Source organism: Ictalurus furcatus, chromosome 25 (genome assembly GCF_023375685.1).
Source record: "Ictalurus furcatus strain D&B chromosome 25, Billie_1.0, whole genome shotgun sequence".
NCBI classification, from domain to species: domain Eukaryota; kingdom Metazoa; phylum Chordata; class Actinopteri; order Siluriformes; family Ictaluridae; genus Ictalurus; species Ictalurus furcatus.
In genome coordinates this window covers 16,305,194-16,332,472 of record NC_071279.1, presented here as the reverse complement: position 1 = coordinate 16,332,472, position 27,279 = coordinate 16,305,194, and the positions used below count along the sequence as shown (strand labels likewise).

The following is a 27,279-nucleotide window of genomic DNA, read 5'->3' as shown; positions in this document are numbered from 1 at the left end:
TACAAGTTTCAACAAGTTAACAATTTATTCAGGTATTGTTAAACAAGTCCTGTTTAACCGAGGTTTAATATTTAAAAAGAGCCGACGCTGTCTTCCGCCGTTTTTTTTCTGAGCTCGTCCGCGCCAGTCCCGTTGCATTATGGGATTGTTTGACTCGCATAGCGTCCATCGCTTGCACACTGCAAAATCAAGCCGGAAGCAGTATCCGGGTATTCATCGGACATAACACCCCTCTGGCGTACCGGTATTCGCCTACCGTGTAGTACGGTAGTACGTCATTTCGGACGCAGCCACAGTGTATAAACGGGTCTTACACACATATATATAATCTCTTATTCATTACCCACTCGCTCTCCGAGACTCGTCCTCCTGTTCACAGCCAGCGCTTGACCATGTCCCTGCTGCAACAGTTATCCATATTGCAGGAAAATCTGGCTTTTTATTCTATTTCTGAGCGCCGGATGGGGTTGAATGGGAGATGAATGTGAAAATTGTAAGAGAGGAGGTTACCAGGAACGACGAGCAGCCTGTGCCTTAGAATTGGTCCAAGGAATTTACCGGAGCCAATCGTATGCGTTTGTAAATTTACCGCGTTATATCGGATTTGCTTGTCGCTCGGTCTCTGTATCGCTTACCGCTGGTGTTGGAATTGCAGCTCCATGCTGCGCGGTCATAGAAAATAAACGTTAGCTGTCGTGAACGTCGTGTAAGCCTACAGCTTCGCTGGTAAACTATGATCTTTATGCATAGCGCAGTATTTCACACAGCTCAATTCCATTTCATCATCCACACACGGCCTTACTGTTAACCAGATGTCCTTCTGCAGTGTGGCCTGAAACAGAGCCTCTCACCAGACAGTGTGAATAAATCTTGGATGCCTGGTGTGTGTGTGTGTGTGTGTGTGTGTGATGTCCTTCACCTGCTCCAGCAGATCCTCCACTTTTCTCTGCCAGCTCTCTCGCGCACTGCCCAGTTCCTGCTCTTTGGCTTGAGCAAGCTGTGTGAGCGCTGCCCTCTTGTCCTCCTCATGTTCCTCTCGCAGCTCCTCACGCAGCTTCTTACACTCCTGCCTACACACATGCACACGCTATGAACAACACGAACACTCCAGTATGTAATTACACGTTTACTTGCAGCTTTGTTACATTTATTTATTTTTTTTTAAAGCGTTTAGATTGTTTACAAGTACAGCTAAATCCAAGAGCAGATGTTATGAACAAAACATATTAGGAAAATATTTAACCATGCTATACAAGGCCACGCCTCCATCATAGACCACCTCGGATACAGACTGTTTACTCTGTGGACAACGTATATACGGTATTAGTGAGTGATATAAGCTCTAATCTCGTACTTCAGTGTAAAGATACGATACTTTTTCTTTCTCTCCGAATATTACTTTTCACATTCAAAGCGTTTTATAAATATTACTGCAGGATATTCGTCAGGATATTTTTTTTTTCCATTTAGTACCGCCCTTCAGAAGCTACATAAGATATTTACATCCCAGAAGACAAAATAATAAACAATTTTCACAGATCATCCTGTTCAAAAGTTTACACCCCCTGTGGCCTTCTTGAGCATCAGTGAACGTTTGCACTTTATGTAATAGTCGTGAACGAGTCCCTCGGTGTGAAAAGATGGATCTCGATATCATATAGGCGCTGTTGGAAAGGGCTCAAATATGTATTGTAGAAGATGTTGGAAAAGCAAAGAATGTGCAGGACCTGGAGGATTTTTCTGAAGAACAGTGGGTAGTTTAACTGCTCAGGACAAACAAGGGACTCATGAGGAACTCTCACAAAACATAAACACATCATGTCGTTGATCATCCAGGTAACGACACACACTATTATGAATCGAGCGTGTGTAAACTTGTTCGTTTGTGTAAATTCAGTTATTATTGTGTCTTGTGGACGATATGTAAACAGCTGTTATGTGAAATAGCTTATTCAGGGCAGAACTAAATAAACAACAAAATGCTATTTTTATGATCCCTCTCATTATTATTTTTCATTATTAACAAGCAAACGTTACTTTTTAATTTGGCTTTTTTAACGGCACAACTGACACCAGTGGCACTCCAGGATGTCCATTATATATGTATACAGTGATTGGGATTGGGGCACCCAGACTGCCCAAACATAGCATCACGGACAGTTCAATTCAATTCAATTTTATTTGTATGGCGCTTTTTACAACGGTCAGCTTTGCAGAAATATATAAACACAGGATACAGATTTTAAGTGTGTGGATTAATCCCAATTGAGCAAGCCGGTGGCGAGGAAAAACGCCCTGAGATGTGACCCGTACAGCACCACTGCCAACACAAGAAGCATGTCTTGCTGGATGTAAACTAACTAAGCATTTCCTATGACTTGGGCAGGGGATCAGATAACCACACACCTACCTCTCAGTGCAGATCCATGCTAAGCCACGCCCCCAGCTGCTACACCTTCCTTAACTTCCAGCAATTGTTAAATAGAGCACACGCCCGGGACTTAAACGGTCACATTTGCATAAGTCTGAGTCTCCTTGATCATCCTGTTGGCACTTGGCACTGACTTCCTTTTATAATGTGCCATCTTAGGCAAGATTTAATTGATTTAATTGAATTGATTACCAATTACCGTTTGAGTTACTCACTGCCCTCGTATCTAATTTGAAAGGGCGATACTATAGATATGGATGAGCTATTACTTCGGTAAATAAGATGAGAGATGAGAGAAATCACCACCACTGTGCACTTATTATAAAAGCCTCCTTCTGTTCCTGCACTGTGGAGCCTGGAGCTGATCATTAAAAGCTGGTAATGGAGGCAGACGTGCCCTGGGCCCTTTATAGCGTTGCCATGTGTCTACATGTGAAATAAACATCCCCGAGTAGGTTAACTGCCATGTCGCATAATAGCAGGACAGTCGTGGATTCTGGTTTGTAACGCGGTCTGGAAATACCACCAAGCTACTTTATGTCCAGTTGAATCCCACTGCACCATGGTGCTTGTTTAGTGGGGAAATTTTCTTAATTGCTAGCTGACTGAAAACGCCGGGGTTAAACGAGAGCACGGACACCGCATTAAGGCTCTGAAAGCACTGCAGCGGTGGTGTGTGGGTGTAGACGTGGTAACGAGCGAGGGAAGGTGCTTATCAGAGAGATTTCTCTCCGGAATGCTGTGCGAAACAAAAAGTCATTACCGTGGACTCCAGATCTCGCGCTCAGAACCGAGCCGGTTGTTTGTGTGCTACTTTAAAGCAACACAACGTACACAGAAGCAACCAGGATCACACAAAGGATGTGGTGGGCCCTAGTGCGTGAAAAACATTACCCTGTAAATGGAAAAACACTGGGTGATGTACCAGGACCAGGACATGTCTTTATAAATGTTGGCTAACTTTAGGTTACTTATATTTAACTTGTGCTTCTTCATTTTTCTTTAAAAAACTATATTTGGGCATGCAATGTGAATGGAAACAAGTGCATACAGCCAATGGAAAACTGTCTTGTGTCTGATTGGTCACCGTTTCTGCTTGTAGTTTAATATAATGCATAAACTTCAAATCCAGCACAATTTTTCTCACTGGGCTGAAACAGAAGTTCTCACTGCTCGCTCTCTCACAATCCGTTTTTGTTTTTTTTGCTAGTCCCCGTTGAAAATAAATGGGATCGAAATCTCAGGTGATGAATTCGCACGTATTTGATGCGCACTGTTAATTTTAGCATGACGTGGACATGATAGCTTAGTTTTCTGATCTGTTATAGAAAGCTGGAAATAATATTTACATCACTATGATTCCGTAACCTTCAGTCACAAGAGACCAAATGGATGACAAATGGGTGGCTGTGGATCAGGTGGTAGAGCGGGTTGTCCACTAATCGTAGGGTTGGAGGTTCGATTCCCGGCCCACGTGACTCCACATGCTGAAGTGTCCTTGGGTAAGACACTGAAGCCCAAGTTGCTCCGGATGGCAAGTTAGCGCCTTGCATGGCAGCTCTGCTACCATTGGTGTGTGAGTGTGTGAGAACGGCTGAATGAGAACCAATGTAAAGCGCTTTGGAACCGCTAAGGTTAAAAAAGCACTATATAAGTGCAGACCATTTACCACCATGACGTCGGCCTTTTAGTCCATCTCCTGTCTCATCATTAATAAGCGGAGGGAACTAAAAGCTCTTATTGTGACTTAAAGACTACTTTATCCATTTAAAGGTGCTAACGTTACTAAATTGGCTGTGTAATTGTGAGCAATAATCTTGATTTCAGTACTGACCAAAATAATCATTATTATCATTTGACTCCTTATCATCCAGCAGAATGAGAACTACAGCTTGTGCTGTCATTTCAACATTAAAAAAACAAAACAAAAAAAAAACACTTTAATTATTTCCTGAGGAAGAAAAAGAGAATAAGAAGAAGAAAGGAGCTAAAGTAACTAAAGACCATTTGGAATAACGCCAGGACTCGTACAGATAATTAGAAAGGGCGGGATTAGACCCGCGCTTAAAAGAGTTGTAGCGATTTCTCAGCAAATCCTTACTATCACGTATTAAGACATTAACGGATTTGGAGAGCTAATTTACAATGTCTGTACTGTGCACGAATAGGTTTCTCGTCAGTCGTAGTCTCTTAACTGCCCTGCTGTAGCACTGGGTCATTAATATTTAAAAGTTTATTCACCATTTGACATTCCTTACAGCCTTGAAGGGTTCGAGGCACCCTTAGAGGGTTCAACCCCATGCTCTCTTCAGCTCATTAACGGCTCCTTGTCCGAGCATTAACGAGCTCCACTACAGATCCTGGCACGCTCGGTGAAAAATGTACTGCCCAAATATCAGTAATATACTTGCATCCAGACCCCAGAAATCCTAGCAGTGGCGATGTCTGTACGGTACACTGTATACACGCCACGCTATTAGTTCAGGATCAATCAAGACTAAAACCAGGTTGCTGCTGGATGTGGTATTAGTCAGGCCAGCAGGGGGCGCTCACCACGTGGTCTGTGTGGGGCCTAATGCACCGGTATAGTGACGGAGACAGTCTACTGTAAAAACAGCACAGTCTTTCCTATGAGACATTAAACCGAGGTCCTGACTCTCTGGGGTCGTTAAAAATCCTAGGACACTTCTCCAAAGAGAGTAGGGGTATAACCCCGGTGTCCTGTCGAAATACCCCCATTGACCCTTCTCTATTATGGCCATCTAAAAATCCCCATCTCTGAATTTGCTACATCCCTCTCTCCTCTCCACTAATACCACACTGGTGAGTTCTGGCGCACTATGGCTGCCGTCGCATCATCCAGGTGGATGCTACACACTAGTGGTGGTTTGAGGAGATCCCCCCATGCTATATAAAGCGCTTGAGTGTCTAGAAAAATGTAACTGTAACTAACTATCTAGATATAGTTAGCTACATATATAGCTATAGTTTATATATATTTATATATATATACACACATATATATACACATACATATATCAGATTTTCACACAAGTGACAACAAGAACCAATTTAAACAAACGAGTGTTTGGACTCCATCAATCCACAGTCAGACAGATTGTGTACAAAACGGAGGAAATTCAACACCAGTGTTCCCCTCCCCCGGAGTGGAGACCAACAAAGATCACTCCAAGAGCAAGATGTGTAATCGTCTGCAAGGTCAAAAAGGAACCCAGGGCAACTTCTAAGCAGCTAAAAGCCCCTCTCACACTGGGTAATGTTAATGTTCATGAGTCCACCATCAGGAGAACACGGAACAACAATGGTGTGCATGGCAGGGATGCAAGGAGAAAGTCACTGCTCTCCATAAAGAACACTGCTGCCTGTCTGCAGTTTGCTAAAGATCACGTGGACAAGCCAGAAGAAAAATGTTTTGTAGACGGAAGAGATTATAATAGATCTTTTGGGTTTAAATGAGAAACGTTATGTTTTGAGAAAAGAAAACACTGCATTCCAGCATAAGAACCTTATCTCATCTGTGAACCACGGTGATGGTAGTATTATGGTTTGGACCCGTTTTGCTGCATCTGGGCCGGGCCGGGCCGGCTCGCCATCATTGATGGAGCAATGAATTCATGGAAAAGTCGTCCCTCAGAAGGATTCAAGTACTCGCTTATTTTTTTTTTTTATCCACTTAGTTATGCTGTCAATTAAATTATAAATTCAACTTCGGAATTAAATTATGTTAGTGAGCACCTTTTAAACTGGACTGGACAATCGTCCGGTGATCTATAGCTCTATAACGAATCTATAGATCTATAACGAATTTATTATTTATTCACCTCGGTCATGTGAGAACATATTGTATATAAAGCAAGCAAGGACTTGCTATTTTAAAGTCGTAAAGCAGGAATCCTACTGTGAACAGCCACACACACTCAGACACTCTCTTTCACACACACACACACACAAATGTAAACCCACACACACACACCTACCTAAGTGTTTCGGTCCATTTCAGCTCCAGCTCCAGGGCCATTTTGTCCATTTTGAGTTTCTCATCCTCTTTAGTGGAGATGAGTTTGGCATCATGTTGCTGCTTCTGAGTTTCCATCTCTCCCTGTGGAGAGCAATACAGAGTGAAGGAACGGTGAGGAGTGCGCACACACACACACACACACACACACACACACACTCTTCTAGTTTTTCTAATAATTAAAAACAATGAAAAACACTGTATTTTTGTGAGGATCGGAGGACTATGAGGACATTTGGTCTTGACAGCTGTATAAATACAACAGTTTGTTTGTGAGGACCAGATGACAAACAGTTAAATACACACAAACCATTAAATACATATGCGCACGCACACACACACACACACACACACACACGTTCTTCTAGTTTTTCTAATAATTAAAAACACTGAAAAACACTGTATTTTTGTGAGGATCGGAGGACTATGAGGACATTTGGTCTTGAAAGCTGTATAAATACAACAGTTTGTTTGTGAGGACCAGATGACAAACAGTTAAATACACACAAACCATTAAATACATATGCGCACACGCGCACAGGCACACACACACACGCACATCTTTTAGATAAAAGCTGTAAAAACCCCATATTTTTGTGAGGACCAGCTGATTACAGGGACATTTGGTTCTTTTTGATCTTCACTAAATGTACACACACACACACACACACACACACATACACACAAACACAGAGTATTTTTGGTGAGGACCTGATAACTGTGAGGACATTTGGTCTTTTTAGGTCATCATAAAAACCTAAAGATACGTACACGGAAACACACACAAAAACACACACACACACACACACACACACACAATACAAGGTATACAAGGTCAGAGAGAAAGCATGTTCTGGCGGTCAAGGGAATGAAAAGTTTCAGTGTTCGAGCCTTGCTCTAATGAAGTGTCAGTATCACTGCTCCTCACTGACGCCCAAAACGCTGAGATCCATAATTCATCACTGCACCTGTCACACGTCTCACTCCACTGATCTCATTACAGATGTCATCAGCATCACTATTCATGGGGAAATGAGGACATGACTGACAGCCAGACTACACTTCAGAGCAGATATTAACACACCCTGCCCTTAACCCGGGCCGTGAATGACATTCCCGCTCTTTCTCTTGTGCTGGAAAAACCTCTGACCAAAAAAACACCACACAAGTTACTGAATGAAAAAAAAAAAAAATCATGAAAACAAATGTAATTAACAAAGTATTAATAAATAAAATGGGAACATCTCTACACTTTTACACTCATTTAAAATGCACAAATTCTGTAAATACTTGAGCATTCAAAAATTAACCACGAACATTAGCTAACATTAGCTTTCTGGATAGCTAACTGCTAGTGAAATAGCTTGCGTTTCTAACAGGTAAATCACTAACATTAGCTAACATTAGCTAGCTTGATAGCTAACTGCTAGTGAAATAGCTTGAGATTCTAACAGGTAAATCACTAACATTAGCTAACATTAGCTAGCCTGATAGCTAACTGCTAGTGAAATAGCTTGAGATTCTAACAGGCAAATCACTAACATTAGCTAACATTAGCTAGCCTGATAGCTAACTGCTAGTGAAATAGCTTGAGTTTCTAACAGGTAAATCACTAACATTAGCTAACATTAGCTAGCCTGATAGCTAACTGCTAGTTAAATAGCTTGAGTTTCTAACAGGTAAATCACTAACATTAGCTAACATTAGCTAGCCTGATAGCTAACTGCTAGTGAAATAGCTTGCGTTTCTAACAGGTAAATCACTAACATTAGCTAACATTAGCTAGCCTGATAGCTAACTGCTAGTGAAATAGCTTGAGATTCTAACAGGTAAATCACTAACATTAGCTAACATTAGCTAGCTTGATAGCTAACTGCTAGTGAAATAGCTTGAGTTTCTAACAGGTAAATCACTAACATTAGCTAACATTAGCTAGCCTGATAGCTAACTGCTAGTGAAATAGCTTGAGTTTCTAACAGGTAAATCACTAACATTAGCTAACATTAGCTAGCCTGATAGCTAACTGCTAGTGAAATAGCTTGAGTTTCTAACAGGTAAATCACTAACATTAGCTAACATTAGCTAGCCTGATAGCTAACTGCTAGTTAAATAGCTTGAGTTTCTAACAGGTAAATCGCTAACATTAGCTAACATTAGCTAGCCTGATAGCTAACTGCTAGTGAAATAGCTTGAGTTTCTAACAGGTAAATCACAAACATTAGCTAACATTAGCTAGCCTGATCGCTAACTGCTAGTGAAATAGCTTGAGTTTCTAACAGGTAAATCACTAACATTAGCTAGCCTGATAGCTAACTGCTAGTGAAATAGCTTGCTTTTGTTACATGTAGATGGGAATTTGATTTCAATTTGCATCATCATTTTCCCAGTGATTTATTTAAAAGTAGACAAGCTTTAGGACATAATGTAATAATCAAATGATTTTTATTCATCACTAATATTAGCTAGACAGTTAGCTAGATTAGTTAGTTGGCTAGAACTTTGTATGAGGTCCTCCCGCAATCTCGGACCCGATCGGTCCAAATGACTGACGACGGTAACCGCTGCAGCGCGATTTAGCCCTTGCTTTATCTCTACCTAAAGAGAGCCATGCGGCGGCACTTTAGTCCTTCCGTTTGTCCAGATCTCTCACCACGTCATCTATACACTCTTCTCAAACAGATCGGCTTCCAAAGCTTTAACGTTCGTGCTAATTCCACCGTCAATGCCGCCACACTTTCGTCTCGCAGATGGCTGACTAGCCGGGTACGACCGCGTCGCACGAGTCGGACCTTGGGAAAGTGAGAAAAGTTCTGACCTGAAGTGCTGCGAGGAGATTGGTGGTCTCTCTCAGTCTGGCCCGTGTGGCATCTAGCTCTTCCAGAAGCTTCTCCTGAGCCTCCTTCAGGCTGGAGATGTGTCCCTTAGCCGAGCCCAGACCCTGCTCTCCTTCTTTCACAATCTCCTGAAGTTGGCTCACCTGGCGAAGAGAGAGAGAGAGAGAGAGAGAGAAACGTAGAGCTTAAAGATCCACATTATAGTTAAGTGCACTTCCGAGTATGTATTCACAAGCATATATATTTGTACATTTAAAAAATGAAACTGATAAGGATAAAGTATTCAAACACCATATTACATTAAAAGGTCACATCAAAATAAATCTACGTATACATGCTGCAAGAATAAATCCTGCACATTGCACCTGGCGTCAGTGCGGAAGAGGGCACGCAACAAGTCGCGATCATGGTGAAGTTCTCAGGTACATCGTTATTAAACGACACTCAAACAGAAAGGACCACAGAGCCGTCGCAAAAACTTTAAACTGCGTTGTGATGATGTCACATGACGCGTCTCGGCCCGGATCTGCGGAAAATCTGTGGTAATTTTGAAAAATTGCAAGCTCCTCCGAATACTGTGGCGTTTCCACAGTGCATTAATTACTGCCATCGCAAAATCCTGGAGGGACTGAAAGTTTATGCTAATCAATACATACTTTTTTGTTCATATTTATAAGTGAATTGGGTTTTTATTGTCATTCCGCTATATAGCTTATATATTATATATATATTATATACTATATAGCAGTACACGAGACTAACATAGAGTGCAAATACGCACCAGTCAGGTGCAAGATGAGTGCAAAAAGCCAGGAAGTACAAAGTACCATGCGAGACATCTGAAGTGGATATATGTACCGGAGGTGTGTTAAATAACAAAAACTAAAGCGTCTGAATATTTATTTGCTGTCACTTTAACTTCATTAGCCTCACAGATGTTTAACACCTGCCCCCGCTATTCCTATCAGGCTTTTATAATGAAAAGAAGGGAGGAACGATGACACAATAGTGTTAAATGAGGAACCAGAGAACAATAAGGACTTGAAGCCAAAGTGGAGTCCTCGCCCCGCAGCAGTGGTGGGACTTTGTGCGACACGTAGCCAGCTCTGAGAGCCGAGAACCCATTAAAACAGCTCGAGTAATGAGACGCAAAACACACAGCGCTGAAATTAATCACTCTGAAATGGACCCAGCTCGTCCGCCCACCAGAGAGCTACAGATCTACAGAGCTCGACTCCGAGAACAGCACGAGGCACAGAGCCTCAGAGAAACGTGGAGGAAATCAAGGAGCACAGCCAGCTCAAATCCGCCGATTCGGGTTTTGTAGTAGAATGAACATTAAGAGTTTATTCGAGCCTGTCTTTCTTCATGTCGTCACATTTGTTAGGTTTTTTTTAAACCCGTAGTGTTATAAAGGAAGTGGTGTTCTGCCGAGTCTTATGACTGATAAACAAACGAGAAAGACAAACTGACAGCTAGTTAGGCAAGCCGAAATCCAGAACACGGAAGAAATGATGATAAATTACGAATGCTTTCTGACATTTCTCACATGGAAGGGTAGAATTATAAAAGTGTCACCCACATAGATATTTCCATTAAAAGATAACAGCACTGTCACACGCTTCACTAACGCTGAGCTAGATAAAAAAAATTATACATATAAAAAAAAAAAAAAAAAACACACAAACTTTGACCGCATATTTCCAGACGTTTAATTATTTACCCCCCCCCCCCCCCCTTTTTTTCTCTCCACAGTAACAATTTATTTTCCTGGAACTTCTATGGTGGATGACTACATAATCTAAGGTTAAAAACCTGTGTGTTGGTTTTTAACAAAGAAAAATGTATAATTGTCGACGTGGTGAAGTTATATATGAGAATATATGTATATATATATATATATATAGTGTTTAAAATTTACAGAAGGAGAACCAATTTTCAACGCAGGATGGAGGAGTTTGATCTTTTATGGTTTTTCTGTAACATGACAAGCTGCATTTATCCTAATAACTGAGAGGTAAAGAGAGAGAGAGAGAGAGAGAGAGAGAGAGAGAGAGAGAGAGAAAGCGAGAGAGAAAGCAAGAGAGAGAGAGAGATAAAGAGAGAAGGAGAGAGAGAAAGAGAGAGAGAGAGAAAGTAAGAGAGAGAAAGCAAGAGAGAAAGAGAAAGCGAGAGAGAGAGAGAGAGTAGGCGAAAGATAGAGAAAGAGAGAGAGAGAGAAAGCAAGAGAGAGAAAGCAAGAGAGAAAGAGAAAGCGAGAGAGAGAGAGAAAGAGAAAGCGAAAGAGAGAGAAAGAGAGAGAGAGAGAGAAAGTAAGAGAGAGAAAGCAAGAGAGAAAGAGAAAGCGAGAGAGAGAGAGAGAAAGAGAAAGCAAAAGAGAGAGAGAAAGAGAGAGAGAGAAAGTAAGAGAGAGAAAGCAAGAGAGAAAGAGAAAGCGAGAGAGAGAGAGAGAAAGAGAAAGCGAAAGAGAGAGAAAGAGAGAGAGAGAGAAAGTAAGAGAGAGAAAGCAAGAGAGAAAGAGAAAGCGAGAGAGAGAGAGAGAGAAAGAGAAAGCAAAAGAGAGAGAGAAAGAGAGAGAGAGAAAGTAAGAGAGAGAAAGCAAGAGAGAAAGAGAACGCGCAAGAGAGAGAAAGCTGGTGAGGAAACGTCTGTTTATCGATGCTAACTTGTTTTGCGGACGTTCACAACATTAAATGTAATATACATTTACATAAATGGATAAAACAAATTGTTTGTGTTGGCAAACTGCTGTGGTATAAGAAGAAAGAAAACTCAACTCCGCGTTGGGCCGCAGCACACCACGCTAGCCCTTCACTGATTTATTTCCTGTAACAGCATACCCTCTTATAGGAGATATTTTACTGCTTATTAACAAGCAGATTATCTCACGCACACCAAACGTACTCGATCAAACAGTGTCTGGAGTTTACGTCTTTAATCTGCACCGGAGAAAATATCCTTACCAACAAAACCAAGCTTAAAGCCAGTAGCCTAGCCAACTAACTGCATGCCTAAAATCATCACACACTCCAGTTACATTCTGCTGAATTATTTATTATCTCAAACAGACCTGAACAAAATCCCACATAAAAATAAATAAAGAAATAAATGCACAAATAAAGCCATAGCGCCATCTTAAACTTGCTATAGTTAGATTTTTCCTCCGCTATAGCATCAGACTCCGACAGGAGGCGTGGCCTAAAGTCTGAACAAAACACAAATATATTTGAACTGCTTTGAATAATAATAATAATAATAATAATAATAATGTAGTTATCATCACTGTGATGTGTAGATCTCTTTAACACAAATTTATTCAATCATGTTATGAAGCAATCCACTAGGCTTGTGCACGAATGGTCTTAAATGTGCCAAACATTTTTAGCCGCGTATATATATACACAGTATCTCACAGAAGTGAGTACACCCCTCCCATTTTTGTAAATATTTGATTATATCTTTTCATGTGACAACACTGAAGAAATGACACTTTGCTACAATGTAAAGTAGTGAGTGTACAGCGTGTGTAACAGTGTAAATTTGCTGTCCCCTCAAAATAACTCAACACACAGCCATTAATGTCTAAACCGCTGGCAACAAAAGTGAGTACACCCCTAAGTGAAAATGTCCAAATTGGGACAAAAGTGTCAATATTTTGTGTGGCCACCATTATTTCCCAGCACTGCCTTAACTCCTCTTGGGCATGGAGTTCACCAGAGCGTCACAGGTTGAGATTGGAGTCCTCTTCCACTCCTCCATGACGACATCACGGAGCTGGTGGATGTTAGAGACCCTGTGCTCCTCCACCTTCCGTTTGAGGATACCCCACAGATGCTCAATAGGGTTTAGGTCTGGAGACATGCTTGGCCAGTCCATCACCTTCACCGTCAGCTTCTTTAGCAATGCAGTGGTCGTCTTGGAGGTGTGTTTGGGGTCGTTATCATGCTCGGCTTCAGTATGTCACAGTACGTGTTGGCATTCATGGTTCCCTCAATGAACTGTAGCTCCCCAGTGCCGGCAGCACTCATGCAGCCCCAGACCATGACACTCTCACCACCATGCTTGACCGTAGGCAAGACACACTTGTCTTTGTACTCCTCACCTGGTTGCCACCACACACGCTTGACACCATCTGAACCAAATAAGTTTATCTTGGTCTCATCAGACCACAGGACATGGTTCCAGTAATCCATGTCCTTAGTCTGCTTGTCTTTAGCAAAGTGTCTGCGGGCTTTCTTGTGCATCATCTTTAGAAGAGGCTTCCTTCTGGGACGACAGCCATGCAGATCAATTTGATGCAGTGTGCGGCGTATGGTCTGAGCACTGACAGGCTGACCCCCCACCCCTTCAACCTCTGCAGCAATGCTGCCAGCACTCATACGTCTATTTCCCAAAGACGACCTCTGGATTTGACGCTGAGCACGTGCACTCAACTTCTTTGGTCGACCATGGCGAGGCCTGTTCTGAGTGGAACCTGTCCTGTTAAACCGCTGTATGGTCTTGGCCACCGTGCTGCAGCTCAGTCAGGGTCTTGGCAATCTTCTTATAGCCTAGGCCATCTTTATTCTTTTTTTTCAGATCCTCAGAGAGTTCTTTACCATGTTGAACTTCCAGTGACCAGTATGAGGGAGTGTGAGAGCGATGACACCAAATTTAACACACCCGCTCCCCATTCACACCTGAGACCTTGTAACACTAACAAGTCACATGACACCGGGGAGGGAAAATGGCTAATAGGGCCCAATTTGGACATTTTCACTTAGGAGTGTAGAACAGAATGAGACAAATTTAAGATTAAAATGAGTAAATATGTCTAGAAATAGGCGTAACGGTCTGTGAAATATTAGATAACTTTCCCTCTGTTCACCTCTATTCTGGTGCAGTGTGGGGAAAGACGAGAAATGGTCTTCCACGAGGATTTTTTTTTCAGCTTTTTTGGAGGGATGGTACAGCTTCTGTAATGGTCTTTAAGAGACACTTTAATACTACGTGAAAGAATGATGAGGAAACCTGTGCTGAGCGTCTACGGCGACGACCGATCGGGCCGTGAATCAGTAAACGAGTTTCATCTAATGCTGTACGATAAATCACGTTAAAACCATGATCTCTATTCATTACTCAGTGCATTTCATTTCAGGAGCAGCGTCGAGTCAGAAAACCGGGCGCCACTGCCACTGTTCCTACTTGTTCGTTGTGACCGGTAATCACAAACTGGTGTATAGACAGACATGAAGCTCAGAAAGTCTGCAAAATAAAATTGTGGGGGGAGGGGGGAGGGGGGGAGGATGGAGTCATGCTGGAGCTGGTTCGGGTCCTCTTAATTCCGGTGAAATACAACTGTGTTCTTCAAACGTTGTGTCAACAGTTTGGGGAAGGACCTCATACAGTACGCGCGTGATGGTCTGGTGTTTGTAAACCTTTAGCTGTATATCGTACGTACTCGGTATTCAATGCCCCGACTACTAAATGTGTACACTGCACGCGCACAAAACCCGCCAGTGACGTATTACACGTAGGGCATGTTTATCGAGACGCAGACGTAGATTATGAATCGCTCTTGACGGAAGAGTGGGATTTCATACATATACGGTACACACTGTTCCTTACAAACATTAGCATAGCTCAGAGAATTCTGCAATCCCTGCGGGATTTCCGGATCACAGAAATGAATGCAAAATCGCGAAAAACTCAATTTTTTTTTTTTGCAAAGCTTGCAATTTGTTTTAATCCAAAATGAGTGCAGATTTTCCGTAGATTTGGGCCGAGATTTGGGAGTTCAGCCCTCTTCGATTCATGCGTGTCGAACATGAGTACAGATAAAAAGGTCTCAATTTGCCAAATAAATAAATAAATAAAAACCTCCGGAAACGGCATTGCAAACTTTGAAACTTTTCGGCTGCAACGATGACAACCGTGCGGACCGGTTCTAAGCCGAAAAAATTCATAAAATTAAAAAAATCCGCAGTGCGCACACACCGAGCGTACACTTTTCCGTTCCTACGCTGTACGTATCACGGCGTGAAGGTGTGAAAAGGATCAGGGCGAGGTATTCGAGAGGCTCTCACCTCGCTGTTGGCCATGTTGAGCTTGGCGGTGAGCTCCTCTCTCAGGCTCTCCAGCTGCTCCCGCAGACGGTTCTTCTGCTCCTCCAGTGAACTGCGCTCCTTCTCGAACTGATGCTCCATCTCCTGATGAGAGAAATATGACACCACCATGAGAAAATTAACCTGCGTTTCAGAGCCATTACACTCTCGAGGCTACTCGAGTGAATTCTGCGGAAACCTCCTCCCGATGATGATGAATACCGAAGGCAGTTTGAAGATGTACACAATTTTCCGCAGGCTCAGAAAACAACCAAAAACAAAAGGACAAACCTATGTCAAGACACTGAAGCTTAGAGACATCACGGTGTAATACAATAACACATACCACGGCAGATTATATTAACATATTAACCATTGCTTTGTAGGAGTTACAAAAAAAAATAAATAAATAAAGTAAAAAATTTTTTCAGGACACAATTTCAATGTACCAGAGTTCTTAATATCTTTTCACTGCGTCTTGTGACTTGATTAATATTTGCGTAGCTGTATTTGACGAGAAGCATAAGCACCTTTCAGTGCAAGAAAGGAAAAACAACTATAAATTATGGATGCTCTGTGAAACATTCGCATGGAAGAGTATTATTATGTGTCACCCACACAGATATTTTTGTGTCTGGATGACGGTGTTAATGTCGCACGCATCGCCAACGCGGAGTCTGATTTAAAAAGAAAAGAAGAAAGGAAAAAAAAAAAAAAAGTAAACACGCTCAGCCGAGTGTCACAGCACACCGTCTGCTGCGATAAGAGGTGGTGTTATAAAATCTGAGCCACGGCTCAATTATGGATTGATGAATGCAGTGTAAACCCAAATCACCTGTGTAATTATAGTAAATGTTTATCTGTGTGCGGAAGCACAGTCGTAATTCGTAATTACAATCATTATATATATGAAAAAAGAAAAAAAGAAAAAAACAAAAACACGACAAATATTGCAAATGACAGGCTTTAATTCAGATCTGCGTGCTGCTGGAAATGTGCAGTTGTCGCGCCGAGTGTCAGGATGATCGATCGTAGAACACGCTGAAGTGCTGCGTGATGGTAACGGAGGCGCTCGGAGGGCACGGCTGTGCAAAACCGTGCCTTATAATTTCACGTTTAGCTCTCGGGAACGATCGCACGACTATATCGTATTCGCAACTTTGGAGATGTTTCTAAAAAAAAAAAAAAAAAAAAAAAAAAAAAAATTCAAACGAACATGCCGTCAGACGAGGTTTGTGCGGTGTGATTTCTATGCAAATGTGCACGCGGACGCTTCTTAAAAGCATAAATAATAAACGAGGCCTTCTACTTAAAAAAATGTTTCACTTGTCAAAGAGAGAAAGACAATGAGAGAGAGAGAGAGAGAGTGAGAGAGAGACCCTGAGTAGGACTGCTAAATAACTGATGGTGTGCAGAGCTGTTCACCGACTACAGCTGGCGAGCGTGCATAATTCACCGCCTCGAACTTCCAAGCAGACAAATATGCAAATATGACCTCATGCATGATTAATAGGGCTACATCTATCACTGCGGTGTGATGAAATCGAAGCACAGGACCCAGCTTATGGTGTAACCAAAAGTGTTCAATAAAAATTCAAAATGTACACAGTGTTCAGTTTACCCCGACGGGGGGAACCGACGTACCGACGTCAAGTCTTCACATTTGCTAACTTTGCTTAGCAGAGAAATACTAGCGCACGGCCATAGACACAATAGCACACATCCCCATTAAATAAAATGGAACTTTTGTGGCGTTTGATAGGAATAGGTCGGCCTTAAGGTTATCTACAAGCTCGTGTGCTCTAAAACAGTGACAGAATTCACATTATAAAACGTATGTGTTCAAAATGAAGTCTTTTTCCACCACCGATACGAACCAACAATTTCGATGACATCATTCTGCACTCCGGCTCCTCGTCCGACTTTCAGTCCGATCAAACGCTCTCTAGGATCCGTGGTGCTAATTGTCAATTGCGGCTTAGCCCGGGCTGTGAGGTAAGCTGAACGCTATTGGCTATTTAAAAAGTGGGAGGAGCCACTCGATATGTCCTGCCCTGACTTCCTGTTTCATTGGAAATGTCGTCAACACGTCAAATAACGCTGCGCGTTTCCAAGTCTGAGTGACATCACTGGGTTAAAACGTCCATTACCTGTTAGCTACACTGCCGCTCAAAAGTTTGTGGACACTCGACTGAAATGTTTCATGATGTTAAAAACCTTTTGATCTGAAGGTGTATAATTAAATGTGTGAAATCGGTGTTGTAGACAAAAAAAAAACAATCACGCCGACGTATTCGTTTCTTTCATTAGAAAACTAACATCTTATTTACAAAAAAAATCTTCATTTAAACGGACGACTCGGAGAGAAATATTCCGAAAAGCAGCCGATGAGAGTCCAGCGTCGGTGTGAACTCCTTTAATACTGTTTAAAAAGCATCTCGGGGAAATTCCTCAAGAAATCGCTCGAGAAAACGCCGAGGATACATTTCTGGAAATTCTAGGTGAAAAGGGCGTTGACTTTGAAGATGATAAAATATTAAATTATTTTGATTTATTTGGGATTTTTAATCACGACATAATTCCCATAGCTCCATTTGTGTTACTCCAGAGTTTTGATGACTTTATTATTATTATTCTAAAATGTGGGGAAAATGAATAAAAATAAAGAACGCGTGTGTCTAAACTTTTGACCAGGGGTGTATATTAGCATTGTAGCTCCAGTGCAAAACCAAAAAAAAAAAAAAAAAGCTAACTTTAGTCAGGTATCAAACCTTTTCTAGATGATTGACCGTATTCACGTTATGGGGAAAATTGGACCATTTTTAAAAATTTTCGCCAAACGATTGCTGGAAGCTTCCCCTACAGAGACCGTATATATTTGTGAGTTGTTTGGATACAGTTCTGTGCTATTCCAAAAATAAATAAATAAATGAAGTGTTCTCCCTTGTTTTGAAGAGTGCTGAACGGAGCTGAGAAGTCGTCAGAGCCTGGAGGAATAAAGGAAAGCGATGGAGAAGAGGAGAAACTCCAGGTCTGGTCTAAAATAGCCCTTGTCATCCTGTTGTTTGTGTATGACTCGGCGCCCAGCTCTAACGTAATCCCTTCTTCATTATTCATCCCCCCTTCAATTTCTCTCTCGCCATTTCCATTTCTGAGAGCGCCAGCTGATAAGCCCAAAGCGGCGCCGTGCTAATGCGATTCAGTGCTTTAGTGTCACGGCTGCTTTAGCGTCCTGTCCTCTGGCTCTGTCCCGGAGGATAGGTCCCAGCTAAAAGGGCTAAAAGGGCAAAAAGGGCAAAAAGGGCTGCAGGATACCCAGGTGCAGCATCGGAGAAAATCAGCCATGCCTGCATGAAGGCCTGCCTCGGGGACTGCACGGAGACATGTTGACGTTGGAGAGACGGAGAGCGCAGACATCCGAGACGCGCTGTGATTTGGACAAGAAAAACGAGTAGATACAGGCGGCTAAAAATAGATTTTAGGTTTACGAATTTTTGCCTTACTCCTCGTGAAACTTGTAACCGATGACAGCGGTTGCCAGTTATTGCAAAGCAAAGGTCTATTTTTAACATGGTGCAAGATCCTGCAACTGTGATTCCTGCTGGTCTAGTTCATGTATGTGGTAACGTTTGATCATTAAAAGTATGGTTTAATGAGTCTTTATTAATCACATATACATTACAGCACAGTGAAATTCTTTTCTTCGCATACCCCAGCATGTTAGGAAGTTGGGGTCAGAGCGCAGGGTCAGCCATGATACAGTACCCGAGAGCAGAGAGGGTTAAGGGACTTGCTCAAGGGTCTAACAGTGAGAGCTCGGCAGTGCTGGGGCTTGAACCCCAGACCTTCCGATCAGTAACCCACAGACTTAACCACTGCCCCTAGCAGTTTAGCCAAAAATTAAATACCCCAGAAGCTGTTCATCAGCCGAGACGTTTGGTGTAGCTTAGCTGTACATCGTGAAAACTGAACTGGAACTAGATAACCATGCATCCTTCCCTAACCCAATGAAGAAAGCGATTGTTTTTAGCTTCGTCCTTTTGTCTAGAATAGTGTCAGAAAGTACATGCTCAAGTCTTTATGTGGATCTAGCAAGTGTGTCAACCGGTAGCTAGAAGCTTCCTTCACTTCTTCCCTACATCACCCTCACAGCTTCAGCGCAAAACTAAGGAAGCAAACTTTGGACACTAAACGTGTCTTGGCTGTTCAACGACACTTGATGTACATTTCCTGTTTGGCTGAACTACTCCTTGAAGCCAAATGGATTTCAAAATAATAACTCGGAGTCCAAGAAAACAAATTCTCTTGGCTGTGAAACGCTCTTAGTAAAATTTTTTGGCTGGTTAACACTTCGAAATGGATTCTGCTTAGAAAGGTTCCTGAAAGGAAACTCTTTCACACAGATGCATTGAGGCACGAGCTGAAGAACCTTTTAGGGTGCTGTATCTAAGCTAGGTCTAGCTGTGATAAACTCTAAAATAACACCATTACATGATTTATCTTATTATCGTTAACGATCAATATCTAATCTGCGTGGATATGATGAGTAGACCCATGTGTGTTAACTTATAGGCAAGTGACCTTGCTCTTAGGTTGCATAACGTAAAACTAGGTTAAATATCACTATAATAATAATAATAATAATAATAATTCATTAATTAACACATAATAATAGGGCTGGGTGATGTTATGATATAATATCGATGCCCAGAGAAATACTGGAGAAAACTTCATAATATGGTTTTATGAGATATTCTAGGGATCGTCATTATTATTATTATTATCATTATTATTATTATTATTATTATTTTCCCATATGACAGTTTTACCATGTCATCCAACCCTACATAACAGTTTTACAGATTTTCAATTTCAATTGTATTTGTAAAGCGCTTTTAACAATGGACATTGTCCCAAAGCAGCTTTACAGAAATTATATATATTTTCAGAATATAGATTTTAAATGTATGACTTTATCCCTATTGAGCGAGCCGGTGGTGACGGTGGCGAGGAAAAAGTCCCTGAGATGATATGGGGAAGAAACCTTGAGAGGAACCAGACTCGGAAGGGAACCCGTCCTCATCTGGGTCACACTGAATAGTGTGATTATTGTGAAATATTCCCCCTTATTTTCCATGATTATGATTCAATCATATAAGACCAGTTCAATGTGATTTTTGCTTACTCGTGGTCTCTTTTTTTTGGGGGGGGGGGGGGGGGTTCTCTCCTCGATTGTGCTTTTCTCAAGGTGTTTTGCACGTACAAAAGCCAACCGTACCCAATTGATGTTTAGATTAAGACTGAGACTACGAGACGCTGTAGTGCCCAGGGTGTCTCTGCGCGCATAATAAACCATCTCTTTCACCATACCCTGGCACTTGTTCTCCTGATTCTCCGGGCATCTTACTTCTGGTGAAGCTGAAGCATTTGGTTCCAGAAAAGATTTAAATCATTACAAATAAGCCCCTTCCATAAATGCGCGAATAAGATTTAGGCCCTGATTTACTAAAAGTTTGCAAACTACCTGACTTGCACGAACGAGGACTGTGAAATTGCGCAATTCATTGTGCAAATTAGTACGACAGAAAAGCGGGTATTCAATTTGCGGAAGCGTCAGTCGAGGGCAAAAACGGCACCACTCGCCGGTTTGATAAGAATAATAAGAATTTTATTATTATTTTAGTATTGTAAATATTCTTCAGCTGCCTTTAATTAGCGCCATATTGTCGTCTGATTATGCATGTGTAACAACTTTCTTTGCTAATCCAGTCTTGCTAATCCAGGAGCCTCTTAGAGACGTGAAAACTCCGTTTATATATTTTGCACGTGACGTAAAAACCACACTACTGTCTGCGCACACAAGTTCTCACACAATTACAGTGTGCTATTTGGGATCTTAATAAAGCGGGTCATTTAATCCCCTCTTGCTCACCGCATCCTCTCAGTGTACGTGCGATATTAAACGGCTAATAGATAAAACAGTACGTGGAGGTTTTGGAGTGTGACGGGAGGCTGTCTGTTGGCAGGAACGCGGTCGACAGAGATAGATGACAGATTGTGTGTCGGCTGAGCCAATCGTGCGAGGCTTTGTGGGCTTACGTTTCATATGCTTTCAGACGAAACGTGTCACAACAGACAAGCTAGTCGTGTCATTTTGTAGCTTCTGGGCTCATCCCTGCAGATGACAAGAGAAAAGGATGTGGCGTGTCAGGCAGAGTGCTGAAGGAAGAATGTAAAAGGTGTATGTCAGCATGAAGAGGACATCTCGGTTAGGGCAGGAAGAAGAACTACGGTAGGATGTGTAACCGAGCGTGGCCTCGGTACGGATACGCTGCTTCTTAGAACCGCGAGGCTTCCTGGAGCTCGAGCAGCTGGACTCGCGCACACGGAACATACTCGCGCTCGCAAAAAGTCTCTTAAAGGGCACGCTGAAGTGTCGGTCGGGTCTGTTCAGGAAGTCACCAGCTGTGATCCAGGTCGAGTAGTGGGTGCAAGGCAAGAAAACTGGCAATGAACCAGTCATGCTTATGTAACAACCCTTAGTCCAAATACTGCATCAGTGACATGGCCAATTATACAGGTAGGTTTCTACCCAGAAATCCAGCAAACTTGTATAGCATTATACATTATTATTATTATTATTATTATTATTATTATTATTATTATGTTAGGAATAACACACGATAGACAGGAAATAATCCAGGCCGGGGTGGACCACCTCGAACTGGATTATTCTCATATAACCGCACAGTCTGCTGTGTGCTGTTCTGCTTATACCACAGCGATTTGTCAGTGATTACAATGTTTACTTTATTATTAATAAACAACACATCATGCATTTTAATGCCTTATAGTCAAGATTTAATGTTGTGGAAAATCTAAGAGACTACAAGACATCACTTGGAAAAAAATACACAGCTCGCCATTTTACATTAGAAACTGGAAAGCGTAAACTCTGCTCTGAAGTCTTTACCGTGCTGGGAAACTTCACAAAGCACCGCGACGGTCGTGTGACGAAGCGCCTACGCCCGAGACTTCCCGTAAATGTTAAACAAAATAAAAATAAATAAATAATAATAATAATAATAATAATAATAATAAAAAAAGAGTCACTACAGCTACACGCACACAATATCGATTAATTATATATTAAAGCTACTCCTTATATATTAAGGAACTACTTTCCGGAAGGCGCTGATATACAAAAAAAAACAAAAAAAAAAATGCGCACCTTGTAACCAATCAGATTCTTGCATTCAACCGTGCTGGATAATGCAGTTAGTGAGTCCCTCCAGGATTTCGCGATCGCATAAACGAACGCAAAACCGAGCGAAATCCAAAAATATTCCCAGGAGCTTGCACGTTCTCAAAATTACCGCGGATTTGGGCCGAGACGTCGGCGTATTCATCCAAATCCCTCTTCGATTCACGTGCGTCGAACGCGAGTACACGATTCTCGTTTAAAGATCGCGCGGAACAATTTCGTGCGGTTGCGATTTCGCCGATTCGAGAAGTTTTCTGCAAGAAAGCACAAAAAACTCCTCAAATCGCTACATTTTTAAAAAGTTGCAGCAAAATCAAGCGTTTTTGGCGTTTTTTATGAGTATAAAAGGCGAGTATCCTAGTAGGGATATTTATTCTGATAAGCATCTCTCTACAGGTATCTGACTAAACGTATATATATATGTATATATACACGTCTCTATATGTTAAGAACCCTCGGGTTGAGCTCCACCAGCTCTGAGAAGTGAAACCTTATTTTTCAATTAAACAAGTGGCTGCCAGGACACAACAACAACAACAAAAAAATCAATAAAGCCAATCAGATGGAAACGAGAGTCGGTTCATGAGGCTGCAGGATGTGAGAGCAAGACAATGAAATGCCTGTGTGTGTTCCTGATGTCAAAACACTAACCTCACCTAACAAGGTCCAATAATAGAACATCCAACGTGAGACGACAACAATAGAGCGTGGGACTACGCCACAGCGGCTCTTCTCCCTCTCTCTTTCTCTCTTCTCCTTTACAAACAGCGTGACAGGATGATAACACGCTTCGTGTGCCGACGTGAAAAGAGATGCACTTTCCCTTTTCATTTTTCAGCGCATGACATCCCGCTCGTGTGTATCCTCATACCGCTGTTTCCATCCGGCTGATCGAACCCAAACACGCCGAGCGATTTACAGCGCAATCTAGAACACGATACCACCGCGAAGGAAACGTTTCTCAATGCTTTAAATCATATTACACCTAATGTTACTACTATACTGCAGGAGACAGAATAAACACCAAAAAAATAAAAAAAAAAACTGTTTCCTTTGCAGCTTATAATAATTTTGTTATGAATGGCAGCGTCTTAGATCTGTTTTCATGTGTTTACAAATCTTTTCTTCTCATTTGGTTTTACATTTAAGACTCTTCCTGACGTTCACATAAAAATCGAATAGCGTAAAAAATAAAAAAATAAATAATAATCATGAACAGTATTTCAGGTTTAGTCACCCCCCCCCCTTTTTTTTTAAATATTTGCTCACATTATAGATACACATTTAGTTCACTGTTGTATCCAATGACATCATTTTAAAAGTGCTCCAATAAAATATGCCATAAATTACACGAACAATGTCCAGAGCTATTCTAATAATATAAAGGGTCAGAAACTTGTGTTCGGCACCGAAAGGTAGGAAATGAGATCTTGTAGAATTTTTGGCTTTGAAATCGTCATTTTTTTTTTTAAAACTTCCTGTAGTAATATCCTGACACCTTAGATGTCTGTGTGTGTCCTTCACAGTATTAGTTCAACAGGAACAACTACACAGGAGTTCACTGCTTACTTTCCCCTGTTCCCAGAGCGCGTATGCGCGTGTGTGAAGGAAGTGCACTCACAGCCAGCAGTCTGTTCTTCTCTTTCTCGGTAGAGCTCTGGGTGTTCTCCAGGGCAGCCCGGTGTTTTTTGGACAGCTCCTCCAGCGCGCGGCTCTGCGTCTCTCTGAAGTGAGAGGTTTCCTCCTCGTACCTGTTCCGCAGGTTCATCAGCTCCTTCTCGTAGCCTTGCTTCTCCTCCCGAAGGTTCTGCACGGGGGAGAGAACAGCGGGACGACGTGTTGAACTCGGTAATAACACCAGGAGTAAGTGAGTTAATCTGAGGGCTGGGTTAATCAATCAATCAATCAATCAATCAATCAATCAATAAATAATAACGATTCTGCGATTTTAATCGATCTTCAATGTAACGAAACGATATCGCTTCGGGATATCCCCGAACGCGTGCTTCACTCGAGAGGATGCGAATATCATCTGTAGTTCGGCGCTCGTCCTGAACATGCCGCCATCTTTCGAGCTGCTCCACGTAGAACAAAACAAAAGAAGACAGAGGATCATGACGGAAGGTCGAGGTAACTAACCTGAAGCCGGCGCCGCCGCGATTAAAGTCTGACGTGTGGAAGTATTTCGTGTTCAAAGGCAGTGACGGTAACGACGAGGTCGGCAGAGTCGTTAATGAATATAGCAGTCGTTTCCTCACTAGCCTCTCGAAATCCTTACAAAATCTTACAAAGAACCGACACTGGAGACTCCTTCCATAAAGGTTAAATAAACATCTCCTCGCAGAAAGATTCACAATATGAGTAACGATTACGTGTCTCTGTTAAAAATACAGGGTTTTTTAAAAATTAAAAATAAAATAAAATATGGCATGCGTCCACCGTACGAGTTCCTGTGGATCAGCTGTTACTATAGAAACGATAAGAAGATTAATTAACGCCTCCTGACCAATCAGATTCGAGTATACGTCAATGTTCTGGAATACTACGTCTTTCCAACCTAGATGACTTGATATAAAAAAGTAAAGACTATACCACCTCGTCCAACTATTACTCATGTGGCTTTTTTCCCTTTACATCCCATAACATTAACACGCTGACTGAATTATTGACGAAACCAGATTCCTGTCAGGTTCCATCTGCACAACCATTAGAGAATTAGAGGCTTCTTGTAAAGCTCACATGGTCATAACAGGCTTACGTAAGCTTGACAGGGAGTGGAACTGCACAGCCTGGAGCACTCGGGCTCAGATGCAGCATGTTATTTTCAGCATCTGTGACGAACAGGTAGCGATAGAGTCTTGTTATTCCGCCGTGTTTCAGATGCCGACAGGCCTGAGATCTCTCGACACGTCCCGCGTTGTCAGTAACTTCGAAGAGCCAAACGCGAAAACGCAAGGGAGTCCATTAAAGCAAGAGCATAAGCATTCAGGAACATCCAGCAGAGTGAATCGCACTCTCAAGCCTTCATTTAGCCCCACGTTGTCATAGCAACCCCAAACCTAATCCCACGTTCAAAACGCAAGGACATGTTCTTCTCTTCTCTTCTCTTCTCTACAGGGGCTGTGGTCGAAAGTTATGTCGATGTTTACGCAGGAATGTTCCTAGTATTCAGAATTAAATTACTCAGAGCGCCGAAAATTTCGGAACATTTCTCTAATAGGAGCATTTTATCAAAAGCTCTTACGACAGAAACAATAAGATATCAGGATGAGCGCATCAAAGTATCGCTCATGTTATAGCCAGAACTACTGTCCTAGTGCTGTTATACCGAAGTAATGCACACGTTCTGACCAATCAGATGCAAGAATTCAACCACGCTGTGGTAGAACGTGTATTAATACAGCATTATCACATCCGATTAGTGAAATTTCAGACGCACATATCGTGTTCGGTTCGCTCAGGGTGACGTCACGTATCCGACTATATGTTAAGAACCCTTGGGTTGAGATGAGTCTAGTGTAATTTGGGAATTGGGGAATTGTTATAACAACAGCGGGTATGAACTAGGTGGCTGATTGGTGTGATGCGTCCAGATATTTGGCTTCATGGGTAGCCAATCTGTGAACTTGGAGGACCTCAGTGAGTGGGCAAAAAAAAATAGAAAATAAACAAAGACTAATACCATGGATATATGTATGAGAAGATGGCAAGCACTGAAATAAATATCTAATCTCAGTTTAGTAAAATACCAGTACCTTGCTGCATGAGTAGTCTTAACTGTAACGAGCACATTCATCCCTGCAGATTTAGTTTCATTTAACAACACACTCATTCTAACGCAGCTTATAAAATAGCACTTGATCCAGCACTGATCCTGACACCTTAACGAAAACTAAATAAGGGTGGTGAAATCGTAATGTGTGTGATACAGGTTACTTTATCACGCTCATCAAGTTCATCCTCTACGTTTGAATTGTTGAATCAATAACACCGCGGCAGTTCAATTTTTTAGTTTGATGCGCTCTGCTGTAAGAATTCAATTCAGTTTCATTTGTATAGCGCTTTTAACAACGGGCATCGTCTCAAAGCGGCTTTGATTCAGGATATAAACACATGGCCGTGGTTTAAAAGATAAGCCAACTGAGTACTCAGTTGTACTTCAACAGTTCTCAATCTCAATTTAAGTTAATTCGTAATCGCATCTAAAAAATGTTGTTTTTTAAAAAAAAAAAAAAGAAAAAAACTTCCATGAGATAAGCAGTGTCTCTCATTAAGATGTCGTCTCCTTCAATCTCCATCATGTCTAACGATACAATTATTTAATAGCATCCTATTTATGTGTTTAATATAGCTGCAAACTGCTTTCCATGGATTTATGAGCGTACTAGCAGCCCAAAACATAAAATTCAGTGTGACATATTGCACTAATAAACGCTAAATACAGCCCAGAGAGAGAGCGAGAATCAGAAAGTTTCTTAATTAATGTTAAATCTCCTTACTATGTTGCAGAAGGTTTCATTATCGCTCAGATGTTGAACTGTTAGGGCGTATGGGGGAGGTTACTGCACTGCACTTATGTAGCCTGAGAAGCTGCAGAAAAAAAAATCGTCTTTGACATTTACATGGAATTG

At 41.7% G+C, this 27,279-nt stretch overlaps 1 protein-coding gene across 3 annotated transcripts in view; it reads right to left on the bottom strand.

Moving 5' to 3' along the window:
• Window positions 1–27,279, bottom strand: part of fam184ab (family with sequence similarity 184 member Ab) — a 126,207-nt gene that overhangs the window by 42,543 nt on the left and 56,385 nt on the right. For all 3 annotated transcript variants that reach the window (XM_053613855.1, XM_053613857.1, XM_053613856.1), the window contains exons 7-11: window positions 24,270–24,455; window positions 15,367–15,489; window positions 9,283–9,444; window positions 6,430–6,551; window positions 920–1,070 (exon numbers count right to left, since the gene is read on the bottom strand). In XM_053613855.1, coding sequence (XP_053469830.1) covers window positions 920–1,070; window positions 6,430–6,551; window positions 9,283–9,444; window positions 15,367–15,489; window positions 24,270–24,455 — 744 coding nt within the window. The remainder of the gene's footprint in view (window positions 1–919; window positions 1,071–6,429; window positions 6,552–9,282; window positions 9,445–15,366; window positions 15,490–24,269; window positions 24,456–27,279) is intronic.